Genomic DNA, 22906 nt, shown 5'->3' on the forward strand with positions numbered 1-22906 from the left:
ACAGATGTTTTAAATTTCTAATTGATTTGATTCCACACATTAAAACTACGCCATATCCAACATATACAGGCAAAGGTCTTCTGTAAAACTAAATAATGTGAAGCCCACCACCCAACGGATATCATTTTACTATGAAAGGCCCAATGAACATGTTGTTATTCAGTTTATAAATTAAAAATATTTCGGATCCAGATCCAAGCCCGGATATTTGCGGATAATTTGATTGTTGGGAGGATATCTTCCGGATCCGGATCCACCCTAAATTAAAATTGTTCTTCCTCCACTCTTCTTCAAGTTTGGCCTCCGTTTCCAGATTTTTATTCAATTCTTCTTAATCAACTTTTAAAATCCGGCGACTCATAGTCCGTGAATTTTGACCGGCATATCCGGTTTTGGTGTCGTCGGTAAATTCCTCTTCATTGCAGTGGAAGCTGGTTCATTGAGAAATAATGGTAACTCTTTTGGGATTATGAGACTTGTTTTCTTTTGCTTCTTGTTAAATCTATATAGCTTATAAAAACTTGTTTTCTGCAATTTGTGGTTCTTCGCAGGATGCATTTAGAGATGCTATATTGCAGCGAGCTCCAATTGAAACCTTTGCACTCAAGACTGTTCAACACTTTATACAACCTCAGGTAACTCTTTCGAATCAACTAACAATTTCTTCACTCCTTTAGTCTTACTTATTGTCTTTATTGTAAAATTTGACAGAAACAAACAAAGTTGGCTCAAGATGAAAACCAAATGCTTGAAAACATGCTCCGGACATTGCTGCAGGAGCTAGTGGTCTCTTCTTTCTCCACTATTATATTTTCGTGGTATGCGTATATACTTGTTCATTTATATATGTGTGGATTTCTCTTTCTGTTTTCGGGGTTTCAGGCTGCTGCTGCGCAATCAGGGGAGCAAATTATGCAGTATGGTCAGTTGATTGACGATGATGATGATGATGATGATATACATGGACAGATTCCTCATCTTCTAGGTTAGCAATCTCTCTAGTCTGATTTGCATAGTTCGTTCAAACAAGTGCTAGCGTTGTCCCCGTAAAACTTCTTATTCTCTTGTTGTCTATTGCTTATCATCTTGTCCTCACTACTTTTGTCTAACCTCTCACCATCTTCATGTTTTGATTGCTTTGTTAGATGTTGTGCTTTATCTTTGTGAGAAAGAGCATGTAGAAGGTGGCATGATATTCCAGCTGCTGGAGGATTTGACCGAAATGTCTACTATGAAAAACTGTAAAGATGTTTTCGGTTATATTGAAAGCAAACAAGATATATTGGGCAAGGTATTTCTTAAACGAAATCAAATTTTTTCTCGGTTAGTTGTATCTTGTATTTTGACTTGGATGTTGCAATTATTTGCAGCAAGAGCTTTTTGCACGCGGAAAACTTGTCATGTTGAGGACTTGCAACCAACTTCTCCGCCGACTCTCAAAGGTTCGCTATCTGCACCCTTTTCTAGTTCCCTTTGTCAAATATCCATAAGTCATAATCTACTTTTTCATATATAACACATCCACTCTTTTTTAATTCTTTTTTTTGCTTTCACTATTTGGCATACAGGCCAATGATGTTGTATTCTGTGGAAGGATTCTTATGTTTTTGGCTCACTTTTTTCCGTTATCTGAGCGCTCAGGTAAGAAGGGTTTCTCGTGCATATACGATTATTTGGTATGTGAATGTTTAAAAGGTGTGTAACGTTTACTTGCGTGACTTATTCTTTCAGCCGTCAATATAAAAGGTGTTTTTAATACATCTAATGAAACCAAATATGAAAAAGATCCTCCAAAAGGCAAGTGATTTTTTTTTTTCTTATGCTTTTGGTCCTTATCTCCATATGACAATTCTAAAACGTGTTACTTATTCTGTCTATGTCATTGCTTCTCAGGCATTTCTGTAGATTTCAACTTCTACAAGACATTTTGGAGTTTACAGGTGCGTATTAGTTAAAGGAACTTTGTAGGGAACGAATGTTATGCCTTTATCATAAGGGTTGTCTCATAGAACCTCTGTTTGCATATCATGCAAAATCAACATTACTGGAGATAGCATCTCAAATTTCCTTTTGTTAGTTAGTTTATTGAGATAGTTCTTTTCTTACTGAGAAAATTGTTTCGTTTCCAGGAGTATTTCTGTAATCCCGCTTCTCTTACTTCCGCATCTACCAAGTGGCAGAAATTTTCATCCAGTTTGGCGGTATGTGATCTTTGGTTTTTGACTAAATTGCATTACCTGGTCTTGTATATATGTATATGCATAGAAAATTCATGCTGGCGGTAGTGAGAAATCATCTTAGACCTTGTTTCTTGAACTGCTTATGTAGGTTGTTTTAAACACCTTTGATGCTCAACCACTAAGCGAAGAAGAGGGAGAGGCTAATAGTTTGGAGGAAGAGGCAGCAACTTTTAATATAAAGTACCTAACAAGTAGTAAATTGATGGGTTTAGAGGTAAGTATGCTGTGGTTGGACATGCGCACTTCTGAACTTAGCAGTTCACTCACTTTTTTTTCTACCTTTCGCCACAGTTAAAGGATTCGAGTTTCCGACGACATATTCTTCTCCAGTGCCTCATTATGTTTGATTATCTAAGGGTAAATGTCTCTCAAGAATTATTGCACGGAAATTACTCTCTCTGGTATTCTGGTATAACTGAATCCTGTTTCCGTTTAGGCACCAGGGAAGAACGACAAAGATCTGCCATCTGAAACCATGGTCAGTGTTTTTTCTTGTTTAATGAGAAAATTCCTCTTGCTTTCTTTCAAAGGTTCACAAACCTAGTTATATCTCAGTATTCAGGGTTTTATGCATAATTACTCAAAGGTATTGTTTATCTTTTCGGTCTAGAAGGAAGAACTTAAGTCATGTGAGGATCGTGTAAAGAAATTGCTTGAGATCACTCCGCCTAAAGGGAAAGAATTCCTCCGTGCAGTTGAGCATATACTGGAGCGCGAAAAGAATTGGGTATGTGTGCTGCTTTCTCTCTTACCTGCTGCATGATTTTCTGGCTTGTAGTTGAGGGCCGTTAATGATCTTCTACAATACACAAATAACAGGTCTGGTGGAAACGTGATGGATGTCCACCATTTGAAAAGCAACCGATAGATAAGAAATCACCTAATGCAGGGCAAAAGAAACGGTATGGGGAAAAGCTGACCTTGTAATCTAACTGCTTTGTACTCATAGATGGTGTCCGCCATTCGAATTTAGAATACATTACGTGGAAGAAATTGAGAAGATGTTTTTTCCCTAGTGATCTCTGGTCGCTAGTCCATTAAAGTGAGAAACAACTAATAAATCTGCATTACGAGTATTAGGCTCAATATGGGTTATCTTTTGCTTTTACAGGAGACAAAGATGGAGATTGGGAAATAAAGAACTCTCCCAACTTTGGAGATGGGCAGATCAAAATCCGGTATGCATTATTTTTCTTTGCATCCTTGTTCGTTGTTCATATTATGCCACATGCTTCTCCAGCTCTCCTCTCGGCTCAATCTTCATATTACGACTCTACAATAATTGTATATCTGATGGGATAACAGAATGCTTTGACTGATTCTCAACGCGTGCGAACCCCTGATATTGCAGACTACTGGAAACCATTAGCAGAAGATGTGAGCTAACATACTGTTTTCTTTATTTTTCCCAAAGGACATCTTAAAAAAAATGGTTGATGTCTTATTAGCACACCTGATGTTTTGTTAAAATCTCAGATGGATCCATCAGCTGGCATAGAAGATGAGTACCATCATAAAAACAACAGAGTATATAACTTTCCTCTGATTTACAACTTTTTTTTTTATGATGCTTAATTGAATCAGTCTAAGGCAGATAATTGTTACTGTTTTGATAGGTTTACTGCTGGAAAGGTCTTCGGTTTACAGCTCGGCAAGACCTTGAAGGATTTTCTAGGGTAAAATTTTCTTCGATTTCGATTTCCCAATGCTTCATATGATTGCTTTTTAAAACCTTTTTCTTTCTTTTTCACAGTTTACTGAAATGGGAATCGAAGGAGTTGTCCCAGTTGAACTATTGCCGCCTGAGGTCCGGTCCAAATACCAAGCTAAACCAAACGAAAAAGCCAAACGAGCGAAGAAAGAAGAAACCAAAGGTGGATCTCATGAAACAGAGGGAAACCAGATTGGTGTTTCTAATAGTGAAGCTGAAGCTGAAGGAGGAAGGGGTGATGCAGAGACGATGGAGAGTGATGCTATTGCAGACACTCCTACGCCTGAGGAACAGCAAAGACTCGGTGGTTCTGATACAGAAAACGGTCAAGAGGCCGGTCAAATCGAAGACGGAGAGACAGAAGAAGCTGGTCTGATGGACACTGATCTTGATCATCCTCCTATGCCCGTCTCATGAATACGCTTTCAGTTTGTCGACCCTTTCTTCAATGGGGAATCCTTTGGATATGAAGTTCAAAAGTATTGATGTTTAACAAATTATGTTAAAAGGTATTTTCTAAATATGTTTGTATGAGTGCAAATCTGCTAGCTTATTACCTGTCTTTCCATTTCTATATACTCAACAAAATCATCATACAATTAAGTTCTTTTGCGTAATTTATCGTCTAAGTGTAACACTAGACACATATTCGCAGCTAATAAACATTGGATTCAATTGCAATCCACTAAAAATACACTCAAACAAACAAAAAAATCAAATACTTGAGGAACCAAAAGCTAAAAGTGTTACTATTATAGCTATCAACATAAACTTTATGTTTTGCCATCAATATTTATTTAGAATATAAATGAGTGGTTTTTAAGTCGTGTCACGATTTTTAAAGTCCATAAACACCACCGATCTCCATATAATAATAAGGTTTCATCATATGCCAAATCCAATAATACGTGAAACTATACCAGTTCATTGTAGGCTTATTTGGTTATATTATTACTACCTCCAATCATTGAAAATGTATATACTTTGTTTAGTCGTTATCACTTGTCAATGCATATCAAATCACCTTATAAATTTACCCAAATTCACTATTGAATTGTTGATGCACTGTCACATAAGATCACAGTTGTCTTATAGTCGTCGCACTGTTATGACAAAAAAAGTGTCGACTCATATTGAAACAAAAAAAAGACTAAACAATGTTGGCACAGCGATGCGATAAAGAATCGACCAAGAGACAACCGAGTGATTTGTGTTGTCAACGACAAATGAAAAGTTGCCTATTTTTGTTACTTATCGTTTGAATACAAAACCGTAGATCGATCTAAACATAATCCGAATATACTAATTTTTTGTTTAAACATGATTTATTAACAAAGTCATTTAATTATTGTAATACAAAAGGTTTTTGCCAAAACAACAACATGCTACTTTTTCATCATTTTCCCGGAAGAAACTAAAGATACATGTGGCACCGACACTTTTCTAATTTTCTATCAGATCATGTGGCCCAAAGGATTTGGAAACAAACAGTACCTAGAATGCATTCTAATCATAGATATTTATTTTTATAAACCTACTACGTCTTTAGGCATATATTAGCTTAACACTAAAAATTACATATGTTTTTTTATATATAAAGAAGACGAACTCACAACTTTATTAGTACTTTATTGAAATTTAAGAGCAGGTTAAAAACATTGAAAACATCATATATTGTGATTTTAGTGTTACGCAAATATTGTCTAAAAAATACGTTAGTTTTTCTTGACTTAACTTATAGTGTACATATATAGGTATATAGATTGTCGGCAAATGTATACATATGGATGTATGGCATATAAATAAATATGATGTGATATGATAGTCTCAATAATTTGCACATTGTTTTCCACTTGTACATAATATTTTGTGGTCAACAGTACATTAAATTTGTATATGCAAAACAGGAGAAAAGACAAATGGGAAAAATAATGGTGTGGGTGGAGCCTAATTTAATTGTATCTACGCAAGAGCTAGTGAATAGAATTAGAGAATTTAAGTCTGTATCAAGGCAAATGAAAGAAATAAAGAAAGTTATTCCTTGAACATTTCTAATTTTATATTTCAGGTTAATATAAAGTACATTGATAAAACACAGTTAAAAGTCAAAACCAATGTGCTCAACATCCTCTAAGCATTATATATATAGCTTTTATTTTTGTGAATCTATTTTTATTGTGATTAGTATAGTCATCACTCAGGAGACAGAAGAACAAAATAGAGGGAAATAATAAATGTAAAGGGTGATCCAATGTTTACCAAATCTATATAAAATTTTCGTCCTTTTCCGATAAAAAGACTCAGTGAGTCAAAATTATTCATTTAATTTTTCTTACGTCAATTTAAAGTCAATTTATACATTTTAATTTTTGTGTCTACTTTATAAGTACTCAGTATTTTTTTTTTTTGTATAAAGAATTTAACGAAATTACCAACTGTTAAGACAAAATAGGAGTGGAGGACAGAGAGCGCCAAGCGACACACTTTTACTGGGTCCCACATTTTAAATTCATTTATTATCTTTTATTTATTTTCTAAATCTCTTTTTATTTTTTTGTTGGTAGTTTGTGTGGTTTTCTTTCTCTACTTTGGTTTGGTAGTTGATTACTTGAGGAGGTACTTCAATATCTTCCGTCTGTGTCTCTCTCTCTTCGTCTTCTTCATTACGCGTCTTCTTCTTTCTCCTCTTCTTCTACATTAGCCCCTCTCTCTTTAATTAGCTGCAGCTCACCTTTCACTATCTCTTCTTTTATATTGATTGTGAACTTGTGTGTGTGCGTACATTTGGAGTTTCAGAGAAAAACAGTTGGATTCACTCCAATACCTAACCTTTCACCCATCTTCCTCATTACTTCTTCAGAAGAAACTGAGAAATCTTCTCTGCAAAGCTTGTAATTGCATGTTTTGATGGGAGTTGTAACGACTGGATCTCTCTCGACCAACCTGTTGGGTTGACTTGACCCGGTTGCAGACCTCGGAAGCTAGAGATTGCGTGTGTGTGTCTGAATTTGACATACTGTCTACTGTTTTGTCGGTACTATGAATACTGGTGGTCGGCTCATCGCTGGTTCTCACAATAGGAATGAGTTCGTGTTGATTAATGCAGACGAGAGTGCCAGAGTAAGAATTTATATCAAAATTGAAGCTTTTTTCACTTCTTTCTCTCTGTTTTGATTTGCACACATTGTTAAATTTTCGTTGCTCTGTGTAAAGGTTTTGCCTTTTTCTTATTCTGGATCTGGGTTTTACATTTCATCGTTAATTTATCAATTAGGGTACACGATTCCATAATTCTTACCTACTTTTATCATCATGTACAGTGAAAGTTTGTGTCGGTGGGGATTGAATTCTGAGTTTTAGTGTGTAAAAAATCCCCAAATCTAATACTTTGCTTTAAAAGAAACAAATTTTGAGTTAATTGCTAGTGAATCTTGTGTTCTAATTGAGATCCAATCTATGTGTGTTTCTCATAATTCTCTGCTTATGCTGATTTCAATATACAGATTAGATCAGTGGAAGAACTAAGTGGACAAACATGTCAAATCTGTGGAGATGAGATTGAGCTAAGTGTTGATGGAGAGTCTTTTGTGGCATGTAATGAATGTGCTTTCCCTGTCTGTAGACCTTGCTATGAGTATGAGAGACGAGAAGGAAACCAATCTTGTCCTCAGTGCAAAACTCGTTACAAGCGCATCAAAGGTCACACTTACTTGTTTCAACAAGTTTTAACCTTTGTCTGATCTTATGTATCTGACAAAGGTTTCTTATTGTTTTCAGGAAGTCCAAGGGTTGAAGGAGATGAGGAGGATGATGGAATTGATGATCTTGATTTTGAGTTTGATTATAGTAGGAGTGGCCTTGAATCTGAAACTTTCTCTCGCCGCAACTCGGAGTTTGATTTGGCCTCTGCTCCACCTGGCTCACAGATTCCTTTGTTAACTTATGGAGAGGAGGTTGGTTCATATTTTCCCCAATCACTTCTACTGTTTTATTGTCCCTTTTTTATTGCTCATTTTGGTTGTTTTTCTAGGACGTTGAAATTTCTTCTGATAGTCATGCTCTCATTGTTTCTCCATCACCTGGCCATATCCATAGGGTTCATCAACCTCATTTTCCTGACCCCGCTGGTAAGTTTTGTTTTCTGATTTGGGGGGACGTGTTTCATTTCCTGTTATTGTTGTTTGTGGTTACTAAGCTATTGGTTTGCTATGTCACAGCACATCCAAGACCAATGGTACCTCAGAAAGACCTTGCGGTCTATGGATATGGAAGTGTTGCGTGGAAGGATCGTATGGAGGAGTGGAAGAGAAAGCAGAACGAAAAATATCAGGTGGTTAAACATGATGGAGATTCTAGTCTTGGAGACGGAGATGATGCTGATATTCCTATGTAAGACAGACCCAAATACTGTCTTTTGTCATGTTTCACTGCTTTGCTTTGATATTTACGAGTTTTGTTGTTCTTGTTTTAGGATGGATGAGGGAAGGCAGCCTTTGTCTAGGAAAGTACCGATAAAGTCGAGCAAAATAAATCCGTACAGGATGCTAATTGTTCTGCGTCTTGTGATTCTCGGTCTCTTTTTCCATTACCGTATTCTTCACCCCGTCAATGATGCTTACGCCTTGTGGCTAATATCTGTGATATGCGAAATATGGTTTGCGGTTTCATGGGTTCTTGATCAGTTCCCTAAATGGTATCCTATAGAAAGAGAGACATACTTGGACAGGCTCTCATTGAGGTACGAAAAAGAAGGGAAACCATCTGAACTAGCTGGTGTTGATGTTTTTGTGAGTACAGTGGATCCGATGAAAGAGCCTCCGCTTATTACAGCAAACACTGTTCTGTCTATTCTTGCGGTTGATTATCCGGTAGACAGAGTTGCCTGTTATGTTTCTGATGATGGTGCTGCTATGCTTACTTTTGAAGCCCTTTCAGAAACAGCAGAGTTTGCTAGGAAATGGGTTCCTTTCTGTAAGAAATACACTATCGAGCCACGAGCTCCCGAATGGTATTTTTGCCACAAGATGGATTATTTAAAGAATAAAGTTCACCCTGCATTTGTTAGGGAACGCCGAGCCATGAAGGTTTGTTTATTCTTGCTTCTTTATACGATAATTTGCTAAGAAAATTTTGTGCTTATTGAAAATAATTGTCTTCTTTTCCTGGCTACAGAGAGATTATGAAGAATTCAAGGTTAAGATCAATGCTTTAGTTGCGACTGCACAGAAAGTGCCTGAAGAAGGTTGGACTATGCAAGACGGTACTCCTTGGCCCGGTAATAACGTGCGAGATCACCCTGGCATGATCCAGGTGAGATGCTTTGAGGCGTTAGATATTTCTTTTTGTTCTATGTGATGTGTGTATACTTCCAAACTTACCTGTTTAATTTCTTGATTTTTCCTGTAAAAAGGTATTCCTTGGAAATAACGGTGTCCGCGATGTAGAAAACAACGAGTTGCCTCGGCTGGTTTATGTTTCTCGTGAGAAGAGACCCGGATTTGACCATCACAAGAAGGCTGGAGCCATGAACTCCCTGGTAAATAATTATGCTCAACTCTCCAGTGTATTCTTTGAATTGATTTATGTTTATCTCTCGCTAACTTCCTGACTCTTTCTTCTCATGTTACCGTATATAATTGAAGATACGAGTCTCTGGAGTTCTATCAAATGCTCCTTATCTTCTAAATGTCGATTGTGATCACTACATCAATAATAGCAAAGCTCTTAGAGAAGCAATGTGTTTCATGATGGATCCTCAGTCGGGAAAGAAAATTTGTTATGTTCAATTCCCTCAAAGATTCGATGGGATTGATAAAAGTGACAGATACTCTAATCGTAATGTTGTATTCTTCGATGTAAGTACACCATTCTCTATCACCACATCCTTTTCTTGAGTTATTCATCTGCTCTTACTTACCAAATTTTTGATCTTGCAATTGTCGAAACAGATTAATATGAAAGGTTTGGATGGATTACAAGGGCCTATATACGTGGGAACCGGGTGTGTTTTTAGGAGACAAGCACTTTATGGATTTGATGCGCCAAAAAAGAAGAAGACTAAGCGTATGACTTGCAATTGCTGGCCTAAGTGGTGTTTGTTTTGTTGTGGTCTAAGAAAGAATCGTAAGTCAAAGACAACGGATAAGAAAAAGAAGAACAGGGAAGCCTCAAAGCAGATACACGCGCTAGAAAATATCGAAGAGGGCACCAAAGGTAACCAGAATAAATCCTCTGTATCATTTAGTTTCAGTTCATTGCTGAACACTTTTTTGTTTCTTTCTTTTTCTTAGGCACTAATGATGCGGCGAAATCACCAGAGGCGGCACAATTGAAGTTGGAGAAGAAGTTTGGACAGTCTCCTGTTTTTGTTGCGTCTGCTGGTATGGAGAATGGTGGGCTTGCTAGGAATGCGAGTCCAGCTTCTCTGCTTAGAGAAGCCATCCAAGTCATTAGTTGTGGATACGAAGATAAAACCGAATGGGGAAAAGAGGTAATGTAGAGCTCTTTAAAACACTTTTTAGCACTTTATCTTTCATTTTGCGATATGGTTTTTGATTTCTTTCATGGTGTTTGTGAAATTTATTCAAGATTGGGTGGATCTACGGTTCTGTCACCGAGGATATCCTTACGGGTTTCAAGATGCATTCTCATGGCTGGAGATCGGTTTACTGTACACCTAAGATACCGGCCTTTAAAGGATCAGCACCTATCAATCTTTCTGACCGTCTTCATCAAGTTCTTCGGTGGGCGCTCGGGTCTGTTGAGATTTTCTTGAGCAGACATTGTCCTATTTGGTATGGTTATGGAGGTGGTTTGAAATGGCTTGAGAGATTGTCTTACATCAACTCTGTGGTTTATCCATGGACCTCTATTCCACTCCTTGTTTACTGTTCTCTCCCAGCTATCTGTCTTCTCACCGGAAAATTCATCGTCCCTGAGGTAAAACACAACCCCAATCTATGAGTTCTCCAAAGTATGAATCTTTGTTCTATGTTTTGTCTATCATCTTTGAGTTCTCTAAAGTATCAATCTTTATATTATGTTAAGGTTTCCTTTGCTCTTTCTTTTGGTTGCAGATTAGCAACTATGCAAGTATCCTCTTCATGGCACTTTTCGGGTCGATTGCTGTAACGGGCATTCTCGAGATGCAATGGGGTAAAGTAGGGATCGATGATTGGTGGAGAAACGAACAGTTTTGGGTGATTGGAGGTGTTTCAGCTCATCTCTTTGCTCTCTTCCAAGGTCTCCTAAAGGTTTTAGCCGGTGTTGAGACAAACTTCACAGTTACATCTAAAGCAGCAGATGATGGTGAATTCTCTGAGCTTTACATCTTCAAATGGACATCACTCTTGATCCCTCCAACCACACTACTCATCATAAACGTAATCGGAGTCATTGTGGGAATATCTGATGCGATCAGTAACGGATATGACTCGTGGGGTCCTCTTTTCGGAAGATTGTTCTTTGCCTTTTGGGTCATCCTCCATCTATATCCTTTCCTTAAAGGTCTGCTTGGGAAACAAGACAGAATGCCTACAATCATTCTTGTCTGGTCGATCCTTCTCGCCTCTATCCTTACGCTTCTTTGGGTACGAGTCAATCCGTTTGTGGCGAAAGGCGGTCCTATCCTCGAGATATGTGGCTTGGACTGCCTTTGATTGAACTCAAGAGTTGATATGATACGTAACAGATTTTCCACAGAGGTAAGTAAAGAGGAAAGTGTCGCTCACACATTTGTTTGTTTACTGTGTTAAGATCCTTGTTAGATTGAACACAAAAAGAAAAGAAGGATTTAGATATATAATGTTATTCTTTTGGAAGGTGTTGTAATGTAGATATAGAAGAAGGTGGTGTCGTCTATTTATTCTTGTTATTTTTTTTTGAGTGAAAGTGAAACAGAAAAGAGAGGTGTTATCTTATTAATTCTTTCATTGAAATATTTTGAGAAATCTTCTGCAAGTTCTTGAAAGAAAAAGAAGAAGGTTACTTTCATCAACAATTGTTAAGAAGATGTTTTTGTGAGGGATTCTTCTTGTCTGAAACATAAGGAGAGATTCAATCTCCGTGGATCTCCTTGTCTTAGTTCTCTTAAGAATTATTGTCTATTAATTCTTCTTCTCTCTTGAGAAAGACCTTGGAGCACGAATCAGTCAAAATTCAACACAACTGTTTGACTGGACACTTTTGGAACCAAACCACCAAGGAATAAGGATCATTCATTAGTAAATTCAAGTCAGGATAACATGTGTAGAATCACCCGAGTCTCTCTATATGAACAAAAGTCACTGAGACTGCAAAATTTATTTTATAAAATAAATCTAACCACACAAAAAAATCGTAATACTATTTAGTGAATCCAATTTATGTCACCTCAATGTAGTTAATTGCTGTTATTTAAATAATATTTTCACCTGAACGTGTAAGGTATACAGCATTTTTAATTGGTTAAATAAAACTGTAGAGATTAGAGAGGCTTTTAAAATTTGTGAAAAGCGAGTCAGCGATAAGAGAAGCATATACTGCATAATAAAAAGGTTTTTGGCCAAGTGTCTGAAAAAGATACGCGTTTTGTGACCAAGCACCAATGGGAAATACATAAGTCAAAATAGGTGGACCCCACTAAATTGGATATTTGTATAAGTTTCATTTTCCTTAATTTAGTTTTAAGGAAACATTGGTCTTTTGTAATGGTAGGATTTAGGTCAAAAGATTCAAAGTAGCCTATATTTTCTCATCATCTGACGGTTCAGATCTGCGTTGGTCTTTAATAACCCAGTACAACAGAGTGTACCTGATAGCTCTTATAGGTCTCTTGCTGCTTAAGATTTTTATGCCAACATATTTGCCTAAATTATATAGCCATGCTAAAAAGTTTATCAGTATGACATTATAACCCCTCAACAATATAAGATTGACACACTTGGCAAACTCCAGATGTTGACTCTTTCCATGGAAATGAATTATTATTATTATGACCTACGAGTTGACAAATTCAGGCTCCGAATGGTGATCGAACCGGACAGTGCGATACAATTCAAATAGTAACGAAAATGTTTATATATATATGTGTATGTATATATTTTTGTTACTATTAGAACCGCATCGTATTTTATCTGCATCACATTTTATCCGCACGTCACCATTCGGACCCTCAATCTACGATTTGTGGACGAAAAATTCAATTTTTTTTTAACTAATGATTTACAATCATAATTGACTACTGTTAACGCTTTGAAATAACAAAAAAAAAATCCCAATGTTTTAAGAGTATGGAAGATTCATTGGTAAATCAATGTGGCATTCAAACAATAATAACAATACACTAACTAGTTATTTCTGACAAATTTGTTGGGAAATAACTTGTATGTATTAGGCTATGTAATGGTTGAAAATGTAACTTAATAAATAAGGAGAATGTATTATTAAACTAGTAAAAATATAGGGACGAGTTTGCAAAAATATAGTTAAGAAAAGATGAGGGATATAGAGAGAGATTTCCCAGCACCAACGTCGCAGTTTCTCATGGTCTTCAAAAACCCTCAACAACATTACGTAATCCTCGAAGAAATTAACCACAACTAAAAACACACAAAAAAATAAAATAAATCAAATCGAACACCAGAGAGAATTTCTTCACAAGGAAATTTGATATTAAATTTGGAGTTTCATAATGGAGAAGATCCAATCAACGAAGAACGAGAGTAATAAACGGAGGAGACGAGAAGAGATGATAACGGAGATAGAGATGGAGGCTGCTCAACAGTTGATGCATCTAAGCGATGAAGAGAAAAATATGGATATCATCAAGAAGAAGAAGACAATCGAAGAAATATTCGGTAAAGATGATAGTCATGATCAAGATCAATGCACGGAAGAAATGGTGATGTTGAGAGTAATATCATCATTGAAGAAGGAGAAGAAGAAGAAGTATAGGACCATTGAGAGCATTTACATGGCAACGAGACCTATCAGGGTCGTGATTAGATGAATAAACATTTAACTCTCTTTAGGTTTGGAGTTTAAGTTTTTTTTCTTAATCTACATTATGGTTTTATGGATAGGATTTTTAAGCAGTTTGTAATTAGTTCGAAGCATTGTGTTTGTTATGAGCGCAACACACTTAGTTTTTATAATTATCGTAGTTTATGATTTGATTATGTTGTGGAGATCGCAAGAATCGATTGAGGATGAGAATATGGTTTGAGGGAGCATAAAGATCAAATGATTATGATCGATGCGTCACGGCTTTCTCGTTTCTTCAGAAAACAAAAAATCTTCGGACGCGTGGAAGTCTTTTTCATGTGTTTATACGCGTGTTGGGTTTTGTCTTTCACAATTTAACGAAAGAAGAATTATATTCGAGTAACTTTTTGTTATATGTCTGTGTAACATTTTACAAAGGTTTTCCATAACTGAAAGTACTGATTCTATTTCTGTTTTTTTTTGAACGGTTGATCCGAAATGGAGATATCATTTATGAAACTCACGGAAAAAAGTTTTGAACTCTAGAGCAAACAAGACCAATGCATACGGGACATAGAAGGTATCTTTGGGGCTAGCGGGCGGAGATGGACATGTAGAATTTCGGCAAGACGGGTTGATTGTAACACTTCTGACCCGAGCTAGAGCCTAGAGTCAAATGTAGTGTATATACGAAGGAGGAATGGGAACAAAAGGGGAAAACGGTGATTTGGTTTCATTTGAGTTTCGAAACTATACATGGTAAATGGAAATGTCTTGTAATAATGCCATTTAGGCGGGTATGGTTAAAGGTGATAAAAGAATGGACTTGGTTACTGATTGGAATGGTAAAAATATAGGATATGACGACTGACGTGTGAATGTATGCTAGTTAGGGGCACTTGCTTGAGATAACATAAAACTTAAACTGTTTTATGGTTGGAGTTAATGGGTTCATTAAATTTGATACTCGCGTCTCTATAGAAAGATATTGCAGGTGAAATTGACTGAAACCAAAGCTTAGAGGCTTGTGTCTAGAACTAGAAGCACGAGGAACTAGTCTGTCATGGATTATGGTGCTGAACTCGGTTTTATCTCTGAATATTTGCTTCTATACTTTGGATTGTAGCCTACAAGTGATCTAAGTGTTGAATTCATTGTCTTTGATATTGCGGATTTTATAAGTTCAAAGATCAATAATATATGGGAAAGTTACAACAAACGAGGACAGAAAAAAAAGAAGAAGAATGAAAGGTCCTCATTCATAATCCTTTTATCTATGTAACATATTTCAGACAAGAGATTGAGAATCTGCATAGCAGTTAGAACAAGAAATCTACTAAAGACAAAAATCCGACTTGTCTTCAATTCAGGCCTTGGCTTTGGCTTCATATTCATGAGGAGGCTGCAATAAAAGTATTCATTCAGTAAACAGATGAAAGTAAAAGCCAAAGAGGATGAACGAACTAACTGTTTTACCATGAAAGTTGCAGATATCATCTTTTGTGCAAACCATCTCATATGCATTGCTCTTTGAGCTGCTGCTGCTGCCTCCACTGATTGAAACCTCAGATACACAAACCCCGCACTGTTCCTGCATTTTACCAGAATTCATACCAATGTCACATATCTATAAACAGAAACAGCCAAACATGTAACACATTTTGATTTAAAATACTTACTTGTCTACGTATATATGGTTGACTGGGCCATACTTTGAACATTCATCCGCAACGTCGTCTCTGATTTCAAGATCAAAGTTTGGTTCCGTCTGCAGCAAAATAATGGTTTGATGTTAATAGCAATAATGGCCGAGACTTGTTTTTCCCAGCTCAAACAAAACAAAAAACAAAAAACAGAAGCAAGCATTGACCTCGGTTGCAGGATCAAACATATTCTTCAATAGAAGGCATTCGCTTGGCAGACCAACATGTTCATTGACAAAAGAAGGGATTGCTGTTGTCGGAAGCACTGATGTTGGGAAACTAGGATTCATGCCTGGTTGATTAAACGCTGCTCCATTTAGCCCTGGTACTCCAAGAGAGCCCACAATGCTGTGGATAGAATTCCATATGTTATAAGGAGGTACTCGCAAATAAAAGATTTGTGAACCAAATGGGTAAAATAGATGCGGACAAGAGAGACAGATATACCTTGTAGCGATACCTGAACGATCCAGCTTCTGCATAAGCATAGCCCTAGATTGTGCATTTAAAGCCTGAGAGGGAGCGAGAGAGAGTCATAAAAACAGACCTTTAAGTTAAAGGAGACAAAGAGTAAAAGGACCAGGATCTCTAGCTTACCAGTCCACCTCCATCATCATCATCAAAATCAGCAGATTTTGGAGCAGAATCTTGTGTACCAATATGATCAGAGACGGAAGAAACCTAAAAAGAAAATATTAACCCGGATAAAGTAAACATTAGATACATGCAATTCAAAAGAACTCATCATTTTTCCACAAGGAATTCAAAACTCACCTTGATTGTCCTACCAGCAATCTCCAGCTTTCCATTTAAGGCAATTTGTGCTGCCTTTGAATGTTCAAGTTGAACAAACTATGCAAGAGAAAATAAAACTCAGTGAGGAATAACTAAGAAAAAGAGTACCAACAAAGTAAAAAACACGTTCCACTAACCTGAATAAATCCAAATCCTTTGCACTGCCCAGTTTCAGGATCAAGTGGTAGCTGAACAAGCTCAACGGGACCAAATGCCTCAAAAATCTGATAAAGAAAAGGAAACAACTGTGAGAATATGAAGGATACTGAAAGAAAAAAAAACAGTTGCTGGAGTGTCCATATGTAATTAAACAATTGACCTAGAAAACTGAATATCACCTGTCTAAGCTGCAGTTCCGACATGTTGAAATGCAGGTTACCCACATAGAGTTTCCTATCTGCAGGGCCTGTACCACCAACCGTAGTGCTGTTAGATTGGGCCAGATTCTTTTCAGCTTCAGAGGGCTTAACCATCACAGGTTGTCCAAGAAACAGTTGTCCAGACAGAGCTATGGCCATTGGAACTGACATCACGTCATAAAACTCAATATACCTGAAAGTACAAAAAAAGAAGAGATATACTTGACTTCAAGCACACATGGGACGAACAAATCAGAAAAAAACTTACAAAGCAAGTAGCAAAGAGAAGTTGGAAACAAAAAACTTTAGTGCGGGGGTTCAAGCTGAGTCTCTTTGGTGGGTTGGAGGCCTAGAGTAATAGAAAATGTTAGCCCATCATGATAAAAGAACAATAATCAAGTCTATAACAGCAATGACTACAGAAGCAAGCTCCTCCACCAGTGAATATCCAAACAGAGGACAGGGAAAGCACCAAGGACTAGGAGGAAGTATCAAACAAAGAATGTGAATAAGATTGATAGGCTATAGGATTCCCTCCTTCCTGAGAGTGCTTGCAATGGAAAGTAACAACTGAAATAGGATTCAGGTTTTCTGACATCTACCTTGACCACGCAGAATGATTAAACAACTGTGCAAGGTATTGCCATCATCCTCATCATTATCGCATTGCTAGTGCATCTAAGAATACAGAATCGAATTCTTGAAATTGCAGAGAAAACTGAATATGCAGAAAATTTACGTACCAAGTGCACATACACAAAACTAAGTTTAGTAGAAACTGAAGAAACATACCCGACGCCTTTTGATCGTCTTGAATTTCTGTCCATGATCAATCGCACATCCCTCACCTGAAATTATAAAGACCCGAGAACAATAAGAACAAAGAGAAAACAGAACGCAAAAGAAATTACAAGAGCAAAGATAGAAATTTTTTTTGATCAAAACAGCTCTCTGCAGTAAGCAAAAGAAGTCTAGCAATCCAGACCACACAAATTATTTAAACACTGAAGAAAAATAAGTGTTCCTATTGAAGCCGAAATAAGAAAGTCAATGAAGCAAGCTAACGATTAATGTTTATTCTATTGTGACAAAAACTACAGATCCCAACATATATCATACTTGAGAAAATCTACATCTTCAGTAAAAGATTATATGCCATGGTCAAGCACATAGAAACAGTAACCCATCAAAAACTACAACCAAAAAGACAATTAACAAACTAGAAAAGGCACAAAGTAACTGACCTTGCCCGCTTTGGAGAAGAACTCATAAACATCTCTCTCCGTAGCTTTAAGAGGCATCTGTTCAATAATAAAACAAGATTTAACTTTAACGTAATCAGTAAACTTAACAATGTGGGTTATGTCTTCCCCTAATTATTAAACCCAAATGTTTAAGAACTTACCTGATATGCAAAAACAGTTCTTTGATCTCTCTCTGGATCTGCTTCAGGCTCATCTTTCTTGTCCCTGTGTCTTCTGCAATCGTGAAATCATTTAAAACCGTTCTTAAACGACTAAAGAAAGCTCATCGGAACTTTGTATCATTCCTCAAACACTTGCCCATGTAAAGAAGAAAGAGAAATTTAACAAACCTGCTTCCTCTTTCCACTACTTCGGGTTCCTTCTCTTCCCTCCGAGATCTACTGCTGCTCCTCTTCTCCCTCTCTCTTCTCTCTCTGTCTCGGGGTTTGTCTCTATCGCTCCTATCTCTCTCCTTGCTACTCCTCTCTCGATCGCTCTCTTTATCTCTCGATCCTTCTCTAACCTTATCCCTCTCCCTATCCTTGTCTCTGCTGCTCCTATGCCTCTCTCTCTCCCGATCCCTCTTACCACCACCGTTCTCTTCGCCGTCTCCGCGAGACTTCTTACTCCGACTGCTAACCCGCTCTTCTTCACCTCCTTCTTCCCCCTGCCTCTCTCCTCCTTCTCTCTTTCTGTAACTCCTCTCGCTCCTCTCGTTCCCACTCTCTTCCTTTTTCTTATTCGACCCAGCTCCTTCCTCAACCGTCTTCTCCAGGTACTCGTATTCGTCAAACTCCATTCTCGTCAACGATTCGGCGTATTTCGTAAATTAGGGCTTTTGTTAGGGTTTCGAATTGGAAGAAGCTAATGAGATAATTGAATTTAGTTGTGCCTGTTTGATCGATATCTAGAAGATGGTGATTTAATCGTAAATTCCGAATAATAGCGAGGTTATAAACGGTACTTCGTACATAAAATCAGTTACGACAGTGATGGGCCCAATAGTTGTATAGAAAAGGCCCATTTATCTTAATAATTTTTAAAACGTCCTAAATTGTTTTTTCTCACTAATTATTGTTTTTTTTTATCAACCTATATATACAACTTATTACGGCCACACAATATTTAGGTTTGGTTCAAATTATTTTGATGGAGAAATAGTATGGCAGAAAAGCGAGCTTCATTTTTTGATGTATTTGATAACTTGTGGGTAAAATGTTCCAGAAATTATTCTTCCATGCTTTACAGTTTCTTTTTTAGATTGAAAAAAAAACAAATATGTTACAAGAAAAAAAAAAGGAAATAGAAGTTTTTATGAACCCCATCATAAGTGATCTGGTTAAAAAACTACCATCGCCTCTCCATTGCCTCTGCCAAATGATCAAAACAACTGCAAGCGGATAAAAAATCAATAATATTTGTATTTTCCCTATGTCTTGTGGTTTAACTCACCACCTTCACCTTCTTCCATATTGATCCGACCTGAATCATATAAACATTCACATTCAATCTCTCTTCTACAACCACAAAACTATCACTCGCTTTGCGGCGTTTACAGTTTGGTTACATACCTAACAATGATATCAACGACGGGGCTTCCCCTGATCCATTTGATTTCATGTCTGCACCTACATTTCAATGTCACAACTGATACTTAGATCTATATCCAACTATTGGACCTTTTTCTAGAAGACAATTTATCTTAAGAGCAAGTTATAATAAGCAAACACATAAGCAGTAGAGACAAGAGATATGAAGACTACCTGAACTTTCCATTGATCTTGTGATGTCTGACTTCTTAAATGTAAATCCTATGAAGTTGGTGTCCTTGGACGTCAACATCTGCTCAACCCAATTTATAAAGTTAGCACCAAATTGTTTTCATCAATAGCATACTGTCCAAACTCGTTGATACTAGTCTCAACCATAACAAAACATAATCTGCTAGTTTTATCATGTTCAGAGAAATTTTCGCATATGTCAATTTGCAACACAGATTATACGATAGGAATCTAGTGGAGTGATTCACCTTTCTCCAAGGACCAACTTGTGGTGCTTCGGATGGTGATCCTTCAACCTACAAGAAAATATCAAGAAAATTGATGAGGATATTAGACGGTTTGACTTTCTCATTTTAGCAATACTAAGATCCATAAGACAGTTTTGACTTCTAACAAGCAGTTTTAAAACAAGTTTTAGGTTCACCAAACTAGTCGGTTTCAACATAATGCCTCATGCCACAAATTATGTCATGACAAGTTTTTTGAGATTCTATCAAACTTACTTCAGGAAACTTCTCAAAATTTTGTGTGTCTAGTTCTCCATCGACAATGGGTCTATAAGCTGCCTCCATGTCATACAGTTTGTCCCATGGGGTGCCTTTGAACCATGGATGCGACTGAAACATGAACAAAATATAATACAATGATATCAAGGATCATGAAACTGAATCGTAATTTTACATATCCTTTTCAGAAGTCGCACCTTTATCTCCTCAACACCTCTGGTTCCCAACCTTGAATCAACATCACAAAGCAACCGACAAATCAAGTCTCTGGCTTCATCTGATATTTTTGGTTCTTCAGGGAACTTCAAGCATACCCTCCAATTAATTATCTGAGATAAGAAGCACAAGTCTTTTTAAGCAAGCATGACTATTTCAAATATAGATAAAATTTTATATGACTAACCAATTGTATACACCTACCTTGCGGCATGTTATACGGGGGTCATCAGAACAGAATGGGGGATACCCAACTAACATCTCATACAAAATTGCGCCGAGAGACCACCAATCACATTCCATTCCATATCCTTTCTTTAGGAGTACTTCTGGAGCCATGTAATCAAGAGTTCCAACGGTTGAATAAGCCTATAAAATTGAGAGACCTATTGATTACCCAAGATATTTTGGATGTGGTAACTGATCTCTATTGTGTAGCATAAAATGAGTAGCCCATGTAATTCAATTAGAGAAGCAGCATAAGTACCAATGCACGGCGATTGCGTTTCCACTGCAGTAACTGCTCTTTAGGCATTTGCCAGGGTGCTTTGTCAGCGTCTGATTTTCCTGACTGGTTCTCTGAATCCTGAGACAACATTTCATCGTCTTCTAATAGCAATGAAGAATACTTGTCATCAAGTGGCTTACATAAACCAAAATCTGAAAGCTTCAAATGCCCACTTTTGTCTAGTATCAAATTATCAGGTTTGATGTCCCTACAGGCAAGAAGAAACAAACTCAAATCAAGAACCAAAGAGCCAAATAGTATACATGGACTTTTAACAATACGTAGAGATCTCTTTTACACCCTAAATCACTAGCAATAAAAATGATGTCAAAACTTATTATACCTGTGAACATAGTTGTGTTGATGAATTGAATGGATGGCAAGAATGCTCTCAGCAATATAAAAACGGGCAACATCTTCAGAAAGAATGTCTTCTCTCATGAGTAGTGTCATGATGTCACCCCCAGGTAAATACTCCATGATAAGATACAAACATTCAGAATCTTGAAAAGAGTAAAAAAGCTTTACAATGTAACGGCTGTCAACTTCTGCAAGTAAGTTCCTCTCGGACCTGACATGCTCTACCTAGAGACACAAAACCAATTAAAGGAAAAAGTGTCCAATTATTCACTTGTTTCTTCACAAGCACAAAAACTGCAAGCAACCTAGTGAAGCCAGTCAAATGATAAGAAAAAGGTACGAAGTTTATCAGCTCATATCAGGCATCAATCTTGCACTTGCTAGTACTACTATTCTCAAACAACAAAAATAGAGGGGATTTTTGTACCTGTCCACGGCTAAGCATCTCAGTTTTTTTCAATTTCTTCATGGCATAAACTTCAGATGTAGATCTCAAACGACATAATCTAACCTGAAAACACAATTTCAGAGATTACAAGATATCCTGAAGAGTAATCGATTCCTTAAGTAGTCAATTTCTAGAGAAACGCATAGATCTCTGTATAAACAAGCTCGATTTAGGAAATAGAATGTGATATTGTACCTCACCAAAGGCACCTTTGCCAATAACGGTCAAAAGCTCAAAATCATCAATCCCAATTTTACGTCTCTGAAGTCTCATATACTCAGTTTCACGACGAGCCAGATTCCTCATCATCTCGTCTTGTTCCTCAACAGGTAACTGAGCTTCTTGCACTTTCCTCTGAAACTCCCTGCGTCTGTAATTTTCAAAAAAAATCTCAAGTCAAACACAAGTCATCTTTCGAAATGAAGCAAAGACCAGATCAGATTTGAAAACAAACAAAAATCCCGAATCCAAACCTCTCCATTCGTTCGTGCAAGCCTTGCAAGTAATTCTTATAATGATTCTCGATGAATTGCTTAGCTGCAGCAGCTTTCTGACGTGTCACTGGCGACGAAACCGCAACATCCGTCTCCGTTTCGAATCCGCGACCAGGCTTGACGCGAACGGTTCCATCGGCGCCGTCCATAATCTTCAAGCAGAGATCGTAACAATACAAGTAAGAGAGAGAGAAAGAGAGAGAGATTTTTAGAGAGCCATGGAAATTAAAAAGGAAGTAATCGAGGAGAGATCTAAGGAGCTGTCACGGTGTTGGTGAAATCCCAAAGACGCCAGAACGTGGACTATTTACCAGAGATGAACTGGCAAAGCTGTCTCCTCTCTATTAAATTTAATCACATTAATTAACAACAATAAACAAATTTTATTAGTTTTTTTTAGAGTATGGAAGACTATACATGTGCCAGTGCCATCATAATTTTAGTTTTTATTATTAACTTGCAATCTTTGATGAAGCAATTTTTTATCGTCTGACTTTTTGTCAGCGCAAGGTTTGGATCTATCTCCTGGGGCACACACGAGATTATTCTTCTCGTTCAGTAAATTCATGTAAATTTTC

General features: G+C 37.1%; 5 protein-coding genes across 7 annotated transcripts; 3 read left to right on the forward strand and 2 right to left on the reverse strand.

The window, feature by feature from the left end:
* The first annotated feature begins 196 nt into the window (after nt 1–196).
* On the forward strand, nt 197–4624 carry THO1 (nuclear matrix protein-like protein). 2 transcript variants are annotated; one of them, NM_001203340.2, is made up of 20 exons: nt 197–452; nt 552–635; nt 712–786; nt 883–985; nt 1146–1291; nt 1371–1442; nt 1569–1641; nt 1732–1797; nt 1894–1940; nt 2130–2201; nt 2329–2454; nt 2532–2597; nt 2677–2718; nt 2854–2967; nt 3060–3142; nt 3352–3418; nt 3546–3617; nt 3717–3767; nt 3857–3916; nt 3994–4568. In NM_001203340.2, exons 1-20 carry the CDS (start codon nt 450–452, stop codon nt 4366–4368), a joined length of 1797 nt encoding a protein of 598 aa, NP_001190269.1. In that variant the 5' UTR covers nt 197–449; the 3' UTR covers nt 4369–4568. The 2 variants fall into 2 exon arrangements, with proteins under 2 accessions (NP_001190269.1, NP_568219.1); NM_121023.4 differs by having other exon boundaries at nt 213–452; nt 2851–2967; nt 3994–4624.
* Nucleotides 4625–6504: 1880 nt separating this feature from the next.
* On the forward strand, nt 6505–12051 carry CESA5 (cellulose synthase 5). The gene is made up of 13 exons (NM_121024.3): nt 6505–7071; nt 7455–7650; nt 7729–7904; nt 7982–8078; nt 8169–8340; nt 8423–9035; nt 9124–9261; nt 9362–9487; nt 9594–9806; nt 9900–10164; nt 10242–10441; nt 10540–10890; nt 11028–12051. The coding sequence occupies exons 1-13, from the start codon at nt 6991–6993 to the stop codon at nt 11607–11609; spliced, it is 3210 nt and encodes a 1069-aa protein (NP_196549.1). The 5' UTR covers nt 6505–6990; the 3' UTR covers nt 11610–12051.
* A 1470-nt stretch (nt 12052–13521) lies between these two features.
* On the forward strand, nt 13522–14070 carry AT5G09876 (uncharacterized protein). The gene is made up of 2 exons (NM_001161229.2): nt 13522–13974; nt 14013–14070. Exon 1 carries the CDS (start codon nt 13622–13624, stop codon nt 13937–13939), a length of 318 nt encoding a protein of 105 aa, NP_001154701.1. The 5' UTR covers nt 13522–13621; the 3' UTR covers nt 13940–13974; nt 14013–14070.
* A 953-nt stretch (nt 14071–15023) lies between these two features.
* Nucleotides 15024–18926, reverse strand: AT5G09880 (Splicing factor, CC1-like protein). The gene is made up of 13 exons (NM_121025.4): nt 18366–18926; nt 18177–18249; nt 18016–18072; nt 17564–17619; nt 16751–16964; nt 16550–16636; nt 16392–16469; nt 16215–16298; nt 16065–16129; nt 15785–15965; nt 15594–15682; nt 15391–15505; nt 15024–15316 (listed from the first exon to the last, which is right to left on the reverse strand). The coding sequence occupies exons 1-13, from the start codon at nt 18812–18814 to the stop codon at nt 15281–15283; spliced, it is 1584 nt and encodes a 527-aa protein (NP_568220.1). The 5' UTR covers nt 18815–18926; the 3' UTR covers nt 15024–15280.
* A 252-nt stretch (nt 18927–19178) lies between these two features.
* Nucleotides 19179–22754, reverse strand: AT5G09890 (Protein kinase family protein). 2 transcript variants are annotated; one of them, NM_121026.5, is made up of 12 exons: nt 22308–22754; nt 22030–22204; nt 21814–21897; nt 21370–21611; nt 21006–21234; nt 20723–20887; nt 20500–20631; nt 20300–20413; nt 20045–20092; nt 19779–19857; nt 19587–19643; nt 19179–19497 (listed from the first exon to the last, which is right to left on the reverse strand). In NM_121026.5, exons 1-12 carry the CDS (start codon nt 22475–22477, stop codon nt 19445–19447), a joined length of 1548 nt encoding a protein of 515 aa, NP_568221.1. In that variant the 5' UTR covers nt 22478–22754; the 3' UTR covers nt 19179–19444. The 2 variants fall into 2 exon arrangements, with proteins under 2 accessions (NP_568221.1, NP_001031863.1); NM_001036786.1 differs by having other exon boundaries at nt 19180–19497; nt 19776–19857; nt 22308–22645.
* Nucleotides 22755–22906: the final 152 nt, after the last annotated feature.

The sequence above is a fragment of the Arabidopsis thaliana genome, chromosome 5, assembly GCF_000001735.4.
Source record: "Arabidopsis thaliana chromosome 5, partial sequence".
Taxonomy (NCBI): Eukaryota; Viridiplantae; Streptophyta; class Magnoliopsida; order Brassicales; family Brassicaceae; genus Arabidopsis; species Arabidopsis thaliana.

Bases quoted from the DNA above. Each gene is read 5' to 3' on its own strand.
- THO1 (NM_121023.4), top strand. The intron at 1,292-1,370 runs GTATTTCTTAAA...AATTATTTGCAG, and splicing joins AACAAGATATATTGGGCAAG to CAAGAGCTTTTTGCACGCGG. The intron at 1,443-1,568 runs GTTCGCTATCTG...TTTGGCATACAG, and splicing joins TTCTCCGCCGACTCTCAAAG to GCCAATGATGTTGTATTCTG.
- CESA5 (NM_121024.3), top strand. From the start codon at position 6,991: ATGAATACTGGTGGTCGGCTCATCGCTGGTTCTCACAATAGGAATGAG. The intron at 8,341-8,422 runs GTAAGACAGACC...TTCTTGTTTTAG, and splicing joins GATGATGCTGATATTCCTAT to GATGGATGAGGGAAGGCAGC. The intron at 10,891-11,027 runs GTAAAACACAAC...TTTTGGTTGCAG, and splicing joins GAAAATTCATCGTCCCTGAG to ATTAGCAACTATGCAAGTAT.
- AT5G09876 (NM_001161229.2), top strand. From the start codon at position 13,622: ATGGAGAAGATCCAATCAACGAAGAACGAGAGTAATAAACGGAGGAGA.
- AT5G09880 (NM_121025.4), bottom strand. From the start codon at position 18,814: ATGGAGTTTGACGAATACGAGTACCTGGAGAAGACGGTTGAGGAAGGA. The intron at 15,966-16,064 runs GTATATCTGTCT...TTCTATCCACAG, and splicing joins CGTTCAGGTATCGCTACAAG to CATTGTGGGCTCTCTTGGAG. The intron at 15,683-15,784 runs GTCAATGCTTGC...ATTTTGCTGCAG, and splicing joins TGTTTGATCCTGCAACCGAG to ACGGAACCAAACTTTGATCT.
- AT5G09890 (NM_001036786.1), bottom strand. From the start codon at position 22,477: ATGGACGGCGCCGATGGAACCGTTCGCGTCAAGCCTGGTCGCGGATTC. The intron at 21,898-22,029 runs GTACAATATCAC...TTGTGTTTTCAG, and splicing joins GCAAAGGTGCCTTTGGTGAG to GTTAGATTATGTCGTTTGAG. The intron at 19,498-19,586 runs GTATGTAACCAA...TATATGATTCAG, and splicing joins GTCGTTGATATCATTGTTAG to GTCGGATCAATATGGAAGAA.